General features: G+C 38.0%; 1 protein-coding gene across 3 annotated transcripts in view; it reads right to left on the reverse strand.

The window, feature by feature from the left end:
- Positions 1-281: 281 nt before the first annotated feature.
- LRRC8C (leucine rich repeat containing 8 VRAC subunit C) overlaps positions 282-17,505 on the reverse strand; it is an 84,840-nt gene continuing 67,616 nt past the window's right edge. For all 3 annotated transcript variants that reach the window (XM_054531470.2, XM_002810619.6, XM_054531465.2), the window contains one exon: positions 282-7,116. In XM_054531470.2, the coding sequence (XP_054387445.1) occupies positions 4,843-7,113 (2,271 nt within the window). In that variant the 5' untranslated portion in view covers positions 7,114-7,116 and the 3' untranslated portion in view covers positions 282-4,842. The remainder of the gene's footprint in view (positions 7,117-17,505) is intronic.

Genomic DNA, 17,505 nt, shown 5'->3' on the forward strand with positions numbered 1-17,505 from the left:
ATTGTACAATCTGATCTGGCAAATGTACAGAAATTGCACTCCAGATTACATATTAAGGCACTAATTACCCAAATGAAACTCCAGGGGCACCTTAGGTAGATACAGGAGAGTGAATTAAGGAAGGAAATAATTAGTCACAATTACAGAAACTAGCTCAACAGAAAGTGAAAGAATGCATGCAGTTTATTTCCTGCAGAGAAAAGGGAGCTTTAGTAATAGTTTAAGAAATGCAAATGATAAACATGATTTCCAAAAATGAGTAAGAGAGGGACAAATATCTATTTTAAGTTATAAAAATGACTTTATTTTTCTGTTTCTATGTACTACATATCCAAATAACATTAAGACATTTTATCATGAATTTGCACTATGACAAATCAACTTTCAAGCATTTTCTTGACAGTTTTAGAGGTTTTGCCAGCTTTTGACATACATACAGACAGAGTAAACAAGGGGCAAAAAGAAAACTTAGTGAGCACATAAGGCATGGAGTTTGAGCTCCAATAAAAATATTCATTAAAGAGGAAGAATAAGGTGGGGGGTGGAGAGAGGTATTCCGAAGAAAGAAACAAATTTACATCACATTAAAAACCATGCATAGGAACTGTTATCAAACACAGCCAAGAAATTAAGTTTTCCAAATTTATATACCCCCCTTTCAAGGTATTCTGATAAAAAAATTCCTTTGGGCAGGGGGAGATCCTCCTCCACCTTTCAAAAATGAACTTAAGGATGCCACCTTTATTGGTGAGTGACTTTGGGAAGATGGAATGAGTGGATGCTTAGTTTGGATGGCTGGCAGGAAACTTTCAGAAGCATGTCACTGAGGCCTAAATCTTATAAAATCATGGCAGGTCTGGTGAAGACTATCCAAGGTTTCTTGCAATGTTTCTAAGTAGAAAGAAAAGATGAGAAAATTTTCTTGATATTTTAGGCAGTCTCCTAAGAACCAAGCTGTTTAACTATTTGTTTTGCTAACTTGAGGTTAGTATGGAATGCTATCCTGAGTTACTAAGAGCTTAATAAAATTTGAGTGTTTGAGTCACATTATCACATTCAGAATTCATAGGAGAATGTTAATTGAATCTTAATTTAGTCTCTAAAAACAAAGTGGAATTATATTGAAATTGACCTTATCTGTTCACTACTAAGTACTGCTGACACTTTTCATAACGATGGATTAGGAATCTTTCCTGCTTAAATATATCATTTCTATTGATCAGGTATTTGGTATGAAATTAGAAGTAAAAGAAACTACTTAAAGAATGAACTTTTCTTATAATAGAAAATAAATAACAGCACAACCCTTCTTGGGGGAAGTGTTAATAAGAGATACAGATTTTGTTTTTTCTTTTTTAATATCAGAAATCCTGAAATAGCATACTGTAAGAATTTGGACTTCACTTAACCCAAGTAAATACAAGGAAGATTTTTGTCTAAGACCCTCTCCACAAAGACGACTTGAGAGCCAGGTAAATGGCTACATCTGAACAAAATACTCATAGCAGGTATGTTTTCCAGGTCTTTCTGAAAAAGCAGTACCTACTGCATACGATGCAATGTAAATTGTTGAAACTCCTTGAAATAGATGGGAAATACAATGGCAGGGGAAGGGGTGGGTGAAGGATAAGAAAAACTTACACTTGAAATAAGAGATTTCACTGTGTCAAGAATCTTTATATTAAAAGAGCTGCATCAAAAACAAAAGCAAATCAAACCCAACACATAACGAGAAAATGCAATAGTTTCTGAGGTGTGGTCTTCTTTGGTGAGTTCCACTGGGATATACTTACATGCTCTCTTTCACCCAGGCCATCACCAAACAATTGTTTGTTCTGTACTTAACAATTAAAACTGACAAAAAGACTTTTTCATCATGAGCTTCAAGCAGCCATAGGAGTTAAGAACACATATGGTGCTTTTATATTTACGCAAGCAATTTCTCATGAGTCCTATAGAGATTTGGGAAATAGAGCTATAATAGTTATTCCTTTTTAGAAACAGCACTTGTAAAATACAGAAAGTGATAAATATCCCTCTATACTGAATTGATCAGTTAAAGAACTTTAGAAAAGTCAGCAGTTCATTACCTGAGTTTCCCATTTAAGGGCTAAATAGTAATTAAATGTTTTTTTTACTTAAGAAAGTGAACAAAAACTTACAATATTAAAAAGGGCCAGCGTCAGAAAATTTAGACTCAAAATTAAGTTTGAGACTTTTGAAGGTTTATAAAATCTAATAGGAATATCTATGAATTTTCCTTCTTAGTTAAAACATGAAGTCACAGAGCTATACTGACTTACTAGATGTTATCAAAACTTAGGTTGGGGGTCAGCCTGAAAAATCATTAAAAAATAAATCAATATTTTTTTGGAATTTTGAGCAAATTTTTACAAGTGATAAAAATGAATTATTAGTGACCTCAGTTATGAACCCATATGAGATTTTTAGTTAACACCAGATAAAGACTTCAGCATAAGCGTGATTTTTAACCTGAAGAGATCCCTTTTGAAGGGTAATATAGAAAATAACTATAAATTTTATCCAGAAAAATAGTGCACCCAGTGTTGTGCCAGCAGTTACCTAAGCTTGCCTTTCGACAACGTATTTTTGTCATGCTCAACCATGGACAATCGGCCAACACATTATTTGTTTAAAACAGATAGGGCTATGTTTCTAAATACAACACATTATTCAAACTCAGGATTCCAACAATATTCTGAAATTGAATACTTTATCATACAAGAACTATAACCATGTTATTATTCTGAGCACATTATTTCAATTCCAGGTCTAAATTAATCAGCAAAATCACCATTCTAAAACATTAACATAGAGCAGAAACTTAAAGCACTTTGGTCTGTATAATTAGATTATTAAACAAATCAAAAGAATCTCTTTCCCTAATGCTTCACCCCATGATGTATCGTAAAGTTGAAAACACAACTTAGGCACACATTTCTGAGGAGCAATTCCCATCATTGGTTTCTGTATACAACTCAAAGCAGCACTGAGTAAATTCACCCAAGGAGCAATTTTATAAAACACATTTTGAAAACCCAAAGCATCTTTCTACTTTCTTTCATTGTTAAGTCACAAAACTTACTAAGATCAGTCTAGAGCTCAGAAAATGGTCAATGTGAATTTGGTACATAAAACAAAGTTCTCATAATCAGTGGTTCTGGTTCTAGGTCAAGGGCACAAATAGTATATTTCATTTTCCTGTTCTACATGCTTAATAGTCAGTGAAATATTTTGCCCAAGAGCCCATGCTATGTTGGATTTTAAGTACAAAGGTAAATAAAAGCTCTGCTGATGGTCAGGCAAAAATTATTGCTAAGCAACAACCACTTAGCAATTTATTCACACTTTAACGAACAATTTTAGATGAGATACATATTTTAAGCCAGAGAGCAGATGGAGTTCCCGTGCTTGTAGCACTAGCTCACAGCAAGGGCAGGCTTGAGGGAAATCGATTAATATCCAGTCATCCCTCGGTATCATGGGGAATTGATTCCAGGATGCCCTCGAACACCAAAATCTGAGGATGTTCAAATCCTTGACATAAAATGGCGCAGAAATTGCATATAACCTATGCACATCCTCCCATATACTTTAAATCATCTCTAGGTAATTTATAATACCTAAAACAATGTAAATCCTATTTAAATAGTTGTTACGCTGTATTGTTTAGGGAATAATGACAAGGAAAAAGTTTGTATATATTCAGTACAGACACAACTTTCTTTTTGAATATTTTCCATCTACAGTTGGTGGAATCCACAGATGCAGAACCCACAAGTATGGAAGGCTGACTGTATATATAAGTGGATTATTTTGTGCAACAGGCAAAATTTGAATAGATTACCACCGCCACACTGTGCTGAGAAAAGGAGAGGGCCTCACTGGAGCACACCAGCTCTTTAACAGGGTGCTTTAGTAAATTTTTTTCCATCTGATGCAGCCGCATATCAAGATATGAAAGATGATTAAATTACTCAAAAACCAGGCTTCTAATTCTAAGATTTTTAAATTTAATTAACTATTAGAATATTAAAATAAATCTAGGTTCTCCAAAGTTGTTCACCAGTGCTACATAGCAGTATTGAGATTAAGGTGGGAGGAGCCTCTGTATTTAGGTTTTAAATATTTTTAAAATGTTGGTAAAATGCAAATAAGTTAAATGATAAAGGCCTAATTCAAACACACCAGCCACTAAAGATTATTTTCTTCACTCATACAAAAACCTTGCCTAAGGATAACAATAACTGTCAGGTATATGAAATAATACAATTTAGGGTTTTGTTGGAGGCAGGGGAACGTTTAAAATACTCTATGACAATGCACTTATGTGAAGTTCCACTGAATGAAGGTCTTGGCCAATGGAGAAGGCAGCTGGTATTAAAATAACTAGCACAGATTCCTTGATACATACACAATGAAAACAAAAATAAGAACCCTGTACAGGTGTAAACAAGTTAAAAACGGCCTTGGCAAAATATCTTCCTCTATTTAAAAAATGGCAAAAAGCATGCAACTTATAATTCCCTCCTTTCCACAAGAATGAACTAAAAAACAAAAACAAAAAACCAAATGGAACTATCTCTTTCTGTCAGTAGATAATAGATACATTGTGTTTCAAGACAAATAAAACTTTAAAATATTAATATTGAAAAAATACAATTAAATTTTTATTAAAAATACATACTCCTTACGCAATCTTTGTGTACATTTTGTTTTGTGTGAAAAGGAAAAAAAAATAGGAAAGGCATTAAGACTACCTAATTATTCATACTGTATTTGGTAGAAGCGTGTTTCAGTCAAACTTTAACGAAAAATAAGTTATTCTGTTTTCATTTGCTCCCGGACGTCAGAAGGCAGAGTTTCAAACAGAGCATCTTCTACAACTAAACCAGCTCGCTTCAGAGCCCGACAGTCACCCAGTTCAGGAGGGAGGATTTCAAAGTGATTACCTTTTACATCTAAGTAGGAAAGAAATAGTAAATTTCCAATTTTCGGTGAAAGTACAGATAGGCTGTTTTTCCCAATCTTCAGAGTTTTAAGTTTCTTGCAGAAGTAGAGTTCATCTGGAAGGCTTTCCACTTTGTTACATGTGATGGAAAAATACTGTAAACTTTGTAGAACTCCAATTTCAGGTGGGATAAATCGAATGTCATTGTACGATAAGTCCAAGTATCGGATCTTGTTGCATAGGAAGAGGTGGGAAGGCAGCACCTCTATTTTATTGTGACTAAAGGACAGGCGTTCCAGGCTGGTGAGTTTCTTTATATGCTCTGGGATGTAGGTGATGCTGTTATGCCATAGTTTTAGCACTGTCAACTTTCTTAAGTGCTGAAAGCTAACGATTTCTTCTATAGATTTCAGATTGTTTTCCTTCAGGTCCAATTCCTGGAGGCTGAGTAGGCTGAACACAGCATGAGGAATACGCTCCAGGTCACAGTGGACCAGCTCCAGCTCTGTCAGATTGGTCATCTTCTTTAAGTTGTTGAGCATCACCAGCTTGGTGCCATCATTATGTATGCACATCTTCTGGAGATGGCTGGACACATCAACCACTGCCTGAGGGATTTTGGAAACGTTGCTTTTGATAGAGAGAATTTTAAGGCTTTTGAGATCCCGCAGAGACTCAAGGGTGACATTTCTGGAAATATCATGACTTAGAGAGCCAACTAGGTACAGCTCTTCCAGATTTCGGAGCCCATACATCCAGGGGGGGAGTTCCCTCATGTCATCAAATTTGACGCTCAAGACCTTGAGGTTTTCCTTCAGGAAAGAGAGTGCCGCACTGTGGATTTTGACAGAACACTGGTGCAGAGAGAGCTCTTGAAGATTGTCTAGCTGTGCAATGGTGGCTGGTATCATTACGTTCTTAATGATTTCAAGTTTTAGAGATTGCAACTCTGTGATTTCAAAAACAGTGTCTGGGAGGCCAGAGAGCATGATAAGAGGCAATTCCAGTCGATTATGGGCATTTGTCTGTAGCTTCTGCCTCAGTTTATCGGGAGTCCATTCGTTATTTAAGTTCAGCTGCTTTAACTTGTTTTCACTGACTTCAGACAGGAACACTGCAAATCTCTTGGAATAGAGAGGGTCATACTGATCTATCATATGAAGCATAAAAGCAAAGTCATTTTTCACATCTGGAATATCATCAATTCCAGTCTCCTGACGGACATACTCAAAGGAATATTCCCGTAGAGAACGGTAGAACAGCCAGTATAAGGTATAAAGGCACGTCAATCCATAGATACTAACAAAGCACAGATAGCAAAAGGACAGTTTTGAGAACAAGTGTGCCATGGTATGATTGCACGAAAAGTTTTTATATCCAGTCATGTCCTGAATGTCCACATTACAGTCCACTGTAAACTGGACCTTGGAAACCAGAGCACTGTTATATGCAATGATGATTAGGAATTTGATAACTTTAAGTACAGTCTGGCGAACATACATGGCATATAGAATATCACCTTCTTCCACATGCAGCCTGAACTTCTTCACCTTCTCAAATAAGGCCTTAGCCTGCTCACCTTCCTTTTTATCCAGAGCCCCTGCAGTGGATTTATCAACTACAAACTTCTCAGGAATGGACTTTAAAGACTGAGAGTTGACCAGGCTGCCTTCTGGACCAGATTGGATGGTGTTGGACCTGTTCATGTTGTTCTTCCTGTTGTCCTTTTCTTCCGAGTCCTCCCCAGACACTTCAGACAAAGCCCGTGTGGTCCAAGGAGAGTCAAAACACTTCCCCAGAATGGAGATGAAATGTTCTATTTTGGAGCTGGATCCAGGGAATTTGAACCAAAAGTTACTGCAGAGCATAAAGACCAGGGTATGGATGAGGACAAGGTAAGGGAAATACTTGGCATACCAATGGAGGGCTCGCTCATAACACATCTGGTTTATAAAGCTGTACTGCTGAAGGTCCAAATCTGTCTTCAGGCCTTTCATTTCCACAGTGATGGGGTTAGCAGGAGATGGTTTAGGTGGAGGCAGTGGAGTGGTACTGGCAACTGCTTGAGAGACATTAGAAAGGGAAGAGTGGTTGTGAGCAGGCTGCACTCTTTTTGGAAGGCAGATTATCTTGTCTTGCATGACCTGAAACACAGAAATAATATTTTCAAATTATATTACTCAAAGAGCTTTCATAATGTCATTACTGCAAAGAAAGCAGCAGTAACATCCAATAAATGTCCATTTCCTCTGCCTGGAGAATACAACATTCAATTCCAGCATCAAGATTTTATTCTTAGCTCACATATTGGAAAAATGAAATATCTGACTTTGTTCATCGTGTCTAAGTTATGACATAAAACAGTGGTTTTTCAGGTCATAGAACAACTCACAAGAAAATAAATATTTAGGGAACATTCATGTATTTTTAAAAAATTAGCAGCCAGGCGCAGTGGCTCACAACTGTAATCCAAGCACATTGGGAGGCCTAGGCGGGTGGATCACCTGAGGTCATGAGTTTGAAACCAGCCTGGCCAACATGGCGAAACCCTGTCTCTACTAAAAATACAAAAATTAGCTGGGCATGGTGGTAGGTGCCTGTAATTCCAGGTACTTGGGAGGCTGAGGCAGGAGAATCGCTTGAACCCAGGAGGTGGAGGTTGCAGTGAGCCGAGGTCATGCCATTGCACTCCAACATGGGTGACAAGAACAAAACTTTGTCTCAAAAAAAAAAAAATTATCAATTCTCTCACTGGATTCTGGGAGAATCAGTCATCGGTCTGGGAAGTATATCATCTTCTCAGACTCAATCTTGAGTTAGATGTCCTCAAAGATTGTATCAGTCTGTGTATGAGAAGCAGAAAGATAAGAAGGAGGAACTATGAAAGGAATTCCTGCCTTGTTTTCCCCTTCTTTTTCTACACATATTCTAGACTGTATGTATAGATCAATATGAATGAATTTAATGGAAATTTTGCTAAGCTTTTATAAAAACTCTTCCTTCAGAGAGAGAGAAAAAAATACAGAAGTGTTCAACAGTAAAATAATTGTTTAGATTTGCTAGTGTTACACACAAAATATTACATTGAGAACCACCATCCTTCTACCAATGTTTCAGTTTGTTGAAAAGAATATTAAGCTGTAAGAATGTCCAGCAGACTCAAAAAATTGCAATTTGGGAAAAAGAGAATGAATGCACCCTTTTTGAAGATAAGGTAGGATGTGACAGAATACACATTGAATCAACCTAGAGGAATCATCTTCAGGAGGAGGCCTATGTAAGTAGAACTCTATGAACAAAAAGTTGACATTTCAAAGGAAGAATAACCAGAGTATTCAGCAATGACATGTGGAATTAATAACACAGGGAAAGTCTATTTGTACCTTAAAATGTCAAATGGCTGGAAATCCACAATGTTTAGTGATTTTGCACCAGCAGTGGTTAGTGATTTTGCAACATCAAAGTCCTTTACCTTGATTATAGGCATAGAAACTGAACCCGTTGTAAAGTGGTCTGCTATAGCATAGTAAGGTGACCACAAGCTGGTGACAAGGGAACTAGCAGCCTACCATATAGAAGCATGAGGCTGATGACAGAGTGAAGCACCCAACACTTGGTAAAGTGTCTGGTACATGGAAGACCACCAGTGTATATTTTCTGAGAAAGGGAATTAATCCAAAATTGCCAATAGTCCTTCCAGTTCAGGGTTGTATCAGTCTGGGTGTGCAGGACACCTCTTCTAGGGATGAAGATGAAGATGGTGATTATAGTGATGACAGCAGCAAACTTCTGTTGTGCTTAATATGCAACTGACCGTCTTTTCATAAAGTCATGGACATTAATTCTATTAATTTCCATCTTAATCGGATGACAGCAAGTACTCTTATTATTTCCATTTTATAGATGAGGAGACTGAGGCATGGACTCAGGTTAAGTAACTTGCCTAATGTCATCTAGCTCAGAATCACCTAGACCCAGAGCCCATATTCGTATTTTCCTGAATGTCTAGGATTAAGCCAGAAGGATCCCAATTTGACTTTATCTTAACAAATTATTTTGCACAAACAAGTCACATTTTACAGAAAAGGCTTACTCCTTGCCATGTCCTATGCAGATAACAAGAAATGAAGCTGCGGGAAGAGAGGAGGTTTCACCACAAGATTTATAAAGTTCTGTCTTGGGAAGATAAAGCAGGGGGGCAACTATTTACTATTTAAATCAAAAGAATGCAGGTAAGAATAACAAATGTGATTGCATTTAGAGGATTTGGTGGCTACTGAGATGTGAGAATTCAGCAGTGGTCTTCAAACATTTCTATTACTTAGAGGAAAATGTTGAGTATGCCTACCCACTATATTTATGTTTTCTTATAGGTACTGCATATCCACATCAATCAATATGTCAAATAATCAAAAAGCTAACTTATTTCAAGTTTAAAATAAATATAAAGAAAAGTTTTCACTTTTATTTCACATCTCAATGGAGCATTCATCATATTTCTCGGGATTCAAGCACCATACTTTGGAAACCCCTGGAATAAAAAACAAACAAAACCACCAGGAGAAAGCCTAGACAAATACTAGACTATCTTGAAGAAACATAAAAGAGAAGGGCTTGGGATCATGTTCCAGATGCTTTCCTGTTCATGGTCTCATTTAATGCTCCAACAACTTGGGAAGTAGGCAGAGGGAGGGGGCCAGAGATCAGTAGGGAAAAGGAATGTGCTTCCTTGAGCACATTCTTCAAGAGTGACACCCTTGAACTATTGTTAATATGACATTGTTAATGATATGATGAAAATACAGGCTGGGTGCCGTGACTCACGCCTGTAATCCCAGCATTTTGGGAGGCCGAGGCAGGCGGATCACGAGGTCAGGAAATCGAGACCATCTTGGCTAACACGGTGAAACCCCGTCTCTACTAAAAATACAAAAAATTAGCCAGGCACGGTGGCGGGCGCCTGTAGTCCCAACTACTGGGGAGGCTGAGGCAGGAAAATGGCGTGAACCCGGGAGGCGGAGCTTGCAGTGAGCCGAGATCGCGCCACTGCACTACAGCCTGGGCGACAGAGCGAGACTCTGTCTCAAAAAAAAAAAAAAAAAAAAAACAAAAGCACACACACACACAAAAAACAACAACAAAAAAAAACAGAGGAATCAGGTAAAAGCAAGATTAAATAGAAGGTAAAAAGGGAGGCATCTTCTTAAGGTGCTAAGTCCCTGCTAAGCAACAAAGTGGGCCTCATTTCTGTAACCCTGCCTGACCCCTCCCCCAGGCTTGCTCCTAATGAAAGAAGATAGTGGACTTAAGGAACTTGGCTGCTGTACAGGATTTTAGGTTATGCACTGTACCAGGGTGCCCAGGTGAAGGGCAAGTGTAGGCTGAAATCTAGCTTGTGTGCCTCTCACTCAGCTGTGTGCACTTGGGGTTATGTCCACACAGTGCAACTGTGTTTTTATATTTTGCACAAAAATGTCTAATTAGCTGGAATCTGCTATGCTGGAGAAGTAGGTCACATTCTCTCCCTTCTACAGAAGAACATGAGCAAGGTTCAGAAAACTTCAGTGACCTGCACAAGTTCACGCAGCTAGGAAATGGCAGAACAGGAATTTAAACCTGTCTTTTCTTTCCAGCCTAGTGTTCTTCCACCACTCCCACATTCTTCTCATTTCACCTAGCTTCTGCTAGGATGGCTTTGTAGAGAACAGCCCAGCGTAGGAGGCTTATACCACAGGCAATCTCCATAAGTTCTGTTCACTCTTTTGACTTCATATTTCCCTTTCATTCCTTCATGAAGATATTTTTTGAAGTGTGCCTACTCAAATCTCAGGAGAATAAAGACAGTAATCTATTTTCCAAAAGCTGTTAATCACCCAGAAATGAGCCCTGAGTAGAAAAAAATACTGGAATTTAGTCACTAAGAACAGTAGCATCTCATGTTGCTGAGGGAACACATCACAAGAAGACTCCTGCAGAGAGGCAGCTCTGAGTAGAATTCCAAAAGAATGTGAGGGCTGGCTGTCAAATCCAGGACTACAAAAATAAATAGCCAGGTTAGGAGGTCCAACAGTAAACAGTATGAAGATTTAAACAGTGCAATAGCTATAAGAGAGAGGAAGTTACCCTCCATGTTAAATAGAAACTGTATTTCTGAACACTGCAATGTGGGGAAGAACTGGGAAAAGGATCAGTATTTTCAAAGAAAAAAATAAGAAAAAAAATAAGGCAGGCAGCTTCTTTTTCTTTGTCTTCTTCGTCATCATCTTCTTCTTCATCTTCTTCTTCTTCAAAAGGCTAAACGGTGTTTTTGCCATATCTTTGTAACAGCAGCCTGTGAGAATTAGGAAATTTTTGTTTTATCTTCCCTATCCTTTTGAGAAGTCTGCCTAATCAGACCTATACTTCACGTTTCTTTTTCTTTACCCAGTAATTTAAAGATCAGGGTACAAAACAAGCCTTAAAGAAAGGCTGCAAAACAAATCTCAAAAGAATAGTTGTAGGGTTCCAGGCTGTTGGTACAGGACTAAGAAAGAGTGCTTGGAGTAGGGGCAGGGAGAAAGTGCCCAACCGCATCATCCCCTTCTACAAAGCCGTGAGGCTCAGTGCATCACCAGCAGCTCATCCACACACATCATCACATGGAGCAATTCCGTCATTTTCTTTCAAGGACAACTCTCAGCTGCCTTTGGAGGAAAAAGGCTTGAGAATGGAGTTACGTGGTGTCTTTATGTAGGAAGAAGGAGAGAAAAAGGAGGAAGAAACTTGGGGGAGAAGTGAAGAAAAAAATCAAAATGAACAAGAGAACCTCATCCAAAATGCATAAAAGTGAGAAAAGTTAATATTCTAAAAGCTGCTATGAGAATTCTGAGAATTCTTAGAATGAAATCATTTATGGTAAGGAAAGTGTCTAAGTGAAGGAGAAGGAGAGGGACACAGAAGAATGAGACACTGAGAGCAAGGGTCAGATTAAGCCAAGGTACAAAGAGACAGCTAAACTGCCTACTTTACATTGGAGTGAATAGGCTTGGAAGAGTAGGAGGAGGTGAATCAGGAGAGCACGGACAGGTTAGAAGGGAAGAAGAAAATTAGGTCAAGCCATACAGCAGGTGGCTGGAGTATATGCTCATTATTTCTATTTTGAGATACAAATACCTTTCAATCTTTCTCAAATCTTTAGTAAAATCTGCTACACACACACACACATACACACACCCCAGTCACACCTTTTATGAATGTATTTTGTAGAAATCACAGTAAATTTCATGCTGGGATCAAAGTTGTACAGAGTTTACCTGGGATAGGTAAAAATCTGTAATCTAAAGATTTCCATGGAAGCAGAAACTGGGACCATGGGAACCTAATCCTTCCAGGAACCTGCCTGGGAGCATTAGACTGGGGTTTGACCCAATATCCTCTGGATCTTTTTTTTTTTTTTTTTTTTTTTTAGATGGAGTCTTGCTCTGTTGCCCAGGCTGGAGTGCAGTGGCGCGATCTCAGCTCACTGCAACCTCCACCTCCCAGGTTCAAGTGATTCTTCTGCCTCAGCCTACCAAGTAGCTGGGACTACAGGTGCGTGCCACCACACCCGACTAATTTTTGTATTTTTAGTAGAGATGGGGTTTCACTATGTTGGCCAGGCTGGTCTCGAACTCCTGACCTCATGATCCACTTGCCTCGGCCTCCCAAAGTGCTGGGATTACAGGCATGAGCCAAGGCGCCTGGCCTATCCTCTGGATCTTTAGGAATGACTGACATCCAGGAGCATAAAATACTCCTCAAGGCTTCCCAATTAAAGTCCTTGGAGAAAAAAATGTACACATAAACTTCTTCCATGACTGTGATAATATCTATGCAGTACTTATGGAAAAGAAACCCAAGGGTTGCAATAATTGGTTAAATGGATTCACTAAAATTTGGATTCTTCAATTCTGATCTGCAAATCATCATGTTGAGAAAACACAACAGCTATTTTTGAAAAGATAAAAGAGGATCTTGAAGATCCTTCCTCAATTCTAAGGTCAATGAAATAAGCTGAATTTCTTGCTTTTGCTTTCTATGGGGGAGGGGAAGGGTTTCAAGGGAAGCATAGGCCGAAATTCAAGCTTCCTTAAAAAAGAAACAACCCATCCAAACCTGCCTGAAAATGCTGTTCGAATCTAGGAAGAGAAATCAAATGTTTTAAATTGTAACAATCAGATTTAGAGATGCACTGTAAGTGGAGTATGTGCATGCTTTATCGCATACTGAAATACCTTGAATGGTCAATGTGAAATTCAGGCCTTTTAACAGGAATTTTCACTATTTTAAGTCATAATATTTATGGCTACATTTTTGTATGATGTATGTTATTTAAGTCTTAGTCCTTTGTTAGAATCATTAAGACACATCAGGATGACACTTATTTAGGCAGTTGCCAGAAAAGTATGGAAGTGAAAAGCAGAACCCACCTGTGATAACTAGTTGAAAAGGTGCCACATTTGCATGAATGAGACACTAAGGGGCTGAGGTTAAAACAAAATAAAACCACTTAGCTTCAGAGAAACTGCCTGAAATAACAAAGAACATATAAACAAAGGCAGCTTATCTATTATATGCCAGACATGTAGAACATAAATGCTGAATTCTGAGTGTGCCTCAGGAAAAGTCATTCTGGAGTAGTATCTACTATATGTCAGTTGTTATGTTTGGGATACCAGCAAGAACAAAAAGCCCTTCAAACTCAAGCACAGGAGTGAGACATATAAATCAGTAATTAGTGTGATAAGTGCTCAAATTTCTGCTTGTCTTTCACAATAAACTTTATCATCAGATTATGTAGATACAGGAAAAACAACCCCTAGTAGTATTTTTATTGGGATCACTTTACATTTATAAGTTAAGAACTGATATGATGTTGATTCTTCCTCCTTATGGTGTGTGTTTTCACTTGTTTGCATCTAATTTTGTGCCCTTCAAGAGTGTTTTATAGTTTTCTCACATATATTTTGTACATTATTATGTCTGTCTATATATTTTATTTTTTTGCTACCATAAATCTGTCTTTTAAAAAAAAATTTATTTATTTATTTTTGAGACAGGGTCTTGCTCTGTTGCCAGGCTGGGGTACAGTGGCGTGATCTTGGCTCACTGCAACCTCCACCTCCCGGGTTAAAGAATTTTCCAGTCTCAGCCTCCTGAGTGGCTGGGACCACGGGCATACACCACCATGCCTGGCTAATTTTTGTATTTTTTTGTAGAGATGGGATTTTACCATGTTGCCTAGGCTGGTCTCGAACTCCTGTGCTCAAAACGATCCGCCCGCCTCAGTCTCCCAAAGTGCTGGGATTACAGGCGTGAGCCACTGCACCCGGCCAAAACATTTATTTTTAACACAGAAGGTAGAGTCCTCCCTTTCCCTTTTCCTATCCCCATTGCCATTCCTTCGTGAGCCCTGATAAGCTTGGTGTATACCATTCCGGATCTATATCTGTGCATTTACATGTATATAATATATAAACAAATAAGATCTTACTATATGTATTGTTCCTGCACCTTGAGTTTTTCTCTTTCATGGTATGTCTTGGAGATGTTAATAGATTGGCACCTGGAGATCTACTTCATTCTAAGTGCCATGGAATTACATATTGTGGATGTGCTATAATTTACTGAAGACATTCCCATGATGACATGCATGTAGGGAGTTTTGCTACTAAAAAGTGTGTTAGTCTCAAAAGGTTACATACTATCTGATTTTACATGGCATTCTGAAAAATAGGATAGAGAGATGAGGACATAGAACAGATCAGAGGTTAAAGGCTAAGGTTCGGGGGTTCATTGCAAAGGTCAGCACCAGGAATTCTTTGGGGTGTTGAGATTCTTCTGTATCCCGTTTGTGGTGGTGGTTACAAGAACCTGTGCATATTAGAAAACTCAGATATATACCTTGTTTAGATAAAGGGTGTATTCTTGAAGATGGGAGGGCTAAATGCTATCTAATATTAACATTACTCTACCAGCTTTTTTGGGTATTTGTGTTATATTATCTTTTAATCTCTATTTTTACTCTTATAATTTTTTTAGGTTTCTGCCTTTTGAATTTTTAAAAATCCAAACTAATCACCCTTTTCTTTTTATAAGTGAACTTAATCCATTATTTTGCTCACTCATATTTAGATATTTGGACTTATTTCTAGATTTTTCGTTTTCATTTATACTTTTCCCTTCTCCTTCCTGCCTTCTGCTGCACTGCTCATTTTTTCTCTATCTCCTATTTCCCACCCAACCCCTTCTCAGCTAGTTAGGAAGATAGTGACTGTATTTCTGTTCTTCTAGAGGTTATCTATAATTTCTCAAAATGTATATTTAAAATTTTTAGTATCTCCACACCACTTCCAAGAATATGTTGTAACTAGCCACTGAACTATACCAATTTGTTGTTCCCAGAGTTTGTTTTTGCTTTCTTTTGAAACACTTTTTTTTTTTTTTACAATCTGTACTTGATTGTGTTTGTTTATATATTTATTAAATTATGAGATACTAGTTTTCTTAGATTCTATAACTTCTTCCTGGGTTCATTTTCCTTTTGGTTGAAGTATACACCTTAATAACTCTTAATACAAGTCTGTGGATGGGAAACTCATATATCCTGTAAGACTGACAATTCCTATATTGCTTTCATTCTTCAGTAATTATTTGGTAAGTTATACAATTCTGTTTTGATAGTAATTTCCTCTCAGCATTTAAAAATATTATTCCATTTTCCCTGGCTTATATTTTTTCTGATGAGAAGTTTGCTGTCAGTTTGTGTTCTTTAATGTGCAGTCTATCTTTAAGGTAGCTTTTAAAATTTTATCTTTAGTCTCAGGATTTTCTGCAGGTTCACTTTAATTTTGAATGTATGTGGATTAATCCTACTCCATATCTGGAGCTAAAGACTTGACTTTCTTTAATTTTGGGAAATTAAAGCAAATATTTCTTCAAATATTGCTCCATCCTTTCTTCCATTTTCTTCTACAATTCCTCTTGAGATGTATGTCAGTGTCTCTCAGTCTGTCTTTCGTGAGTGTGTGTTTTGATTCCTGTCTCTCTGTGCTGGTCTCTGGGTAAACTCAGAACTCTTGTTGAATTCATTACTTCTTTATGCTACTGAGTACAGTCCAGTTATTCTATCTGTTGATATTTTATAATTCATTGACTTTATTTCCAAGATTTCTAAATTTGTTATATTAGCTCTTCAGTCATATCTACCTACTTTATTGATTGATTCAGATAAGGTGTTGCTCTGTTGCCCAGGCTGGAGTGCAGTAGCATGATCATGGCTCACAGCAGCTTCAAAAATCCTGGGATCAAGTGATCCTCCCACCTCAGCCTGCCATGTAGCTGGGACTACAGGTGTGTGCCACCATGCCTGGCTAATTAAAAAAAATTTTTTTTTCTTTTTTTGTTTTAGAGATAGGGTCCTTGCCACGTTGCCCAGGCTGGTTTTGAACTCCTGGGCTCAAGTGCTCCGCCTGCCTTGGCCTCCCAAATTGCAGGGATTACAGGCGTTCACCACTGCACCCGGCCCCTACTTTTTAAATGTTATGTCTTGATCTTTTTAACCACTCTCTGTATATTTATTTTAAATTCATTGTCATCTGGTTAAAACTTAATTTCATCTTGCATGAATCTGTGTTCCAATTGTTAATTTTGTTAATAGTCTTTCTTAACATAGTTTTTTTCATGTGTTCTGGGTGGTAGATGCATCCTGAGTAGGTGTATGTTTTCCACTGCTTCTCTTGAGTGTACTTTTGTGGTTTTCTGCACCCAGCCCCCAGCCCCGCAGAGTCCACCAATAGGTCTTATCATGGTGTTTTGATGTTCCATTGTGATGTCAGGACCTCACAGAGTCAGTCTGCGAGACAGTGGACGGGCTCTCAGTTTCTGGTTGGCAGGCACCTCAGATGCACACTTTCCTCTGAAGTACCAGCTCCAGCATCCAGTTAATCGCTATATTTTTTCAGCTTCTTTTTGGGAGTGAGGACTTTTGGCTTGAAATAGTGACCAGGCTCCAGTCTCTTATCTTGCTTGGTGCATTTATGGTTCCCTTTACTAGCAGGAGCTGAGCTCCTGGCTGCTACTGCTTAGTTTTGGATAAGAGCCCAGCAATTGATTCAGACCCATTCAGCGTTCCATTTGTGCTCCACAGAAATGCTCCTCTTGCTTTGGGGTAAGTGTATGCATTTTTGTTATCTTTTTATATCTATCATGACTATACACATTGAACACAGGACTATTTTGAATTGTAACACCTGTTTTAACATCTTTTGCAATCTTTTTATATCTATCATGACTATACACATTGAACACAGGACTATTTTGAATTGTAACACCTGTTTTACCATCTTTTGCAGATGTGTATGTCTTAATACAAAAATTAGTTGAGACAAATTAACATTATGAAAAATTGTGTTGCTTGGGTAGTGCCACACAAGGTAAACTTATATGTCAAATTCCCTCCCCCACAAAAAGGCCGAATTTCTTTACACATGTTCCACCAACAGCATATGAAAATA

The sequence above is a fragment of the Pongo abelii genome, chromosome 1, assembly GCF_028885655.2.
Source record: "Pongo abelii isolate AG06213 chromosome 1, NHGRI_mPonAbe1-v2.0_pri, whole genome shotgun sequence".
Lineage (NCBI taxonomy): Eukaryota > Metazoa > Chordata > Mammalia > Primates > Hominidae > Pongo > Pongo abelii.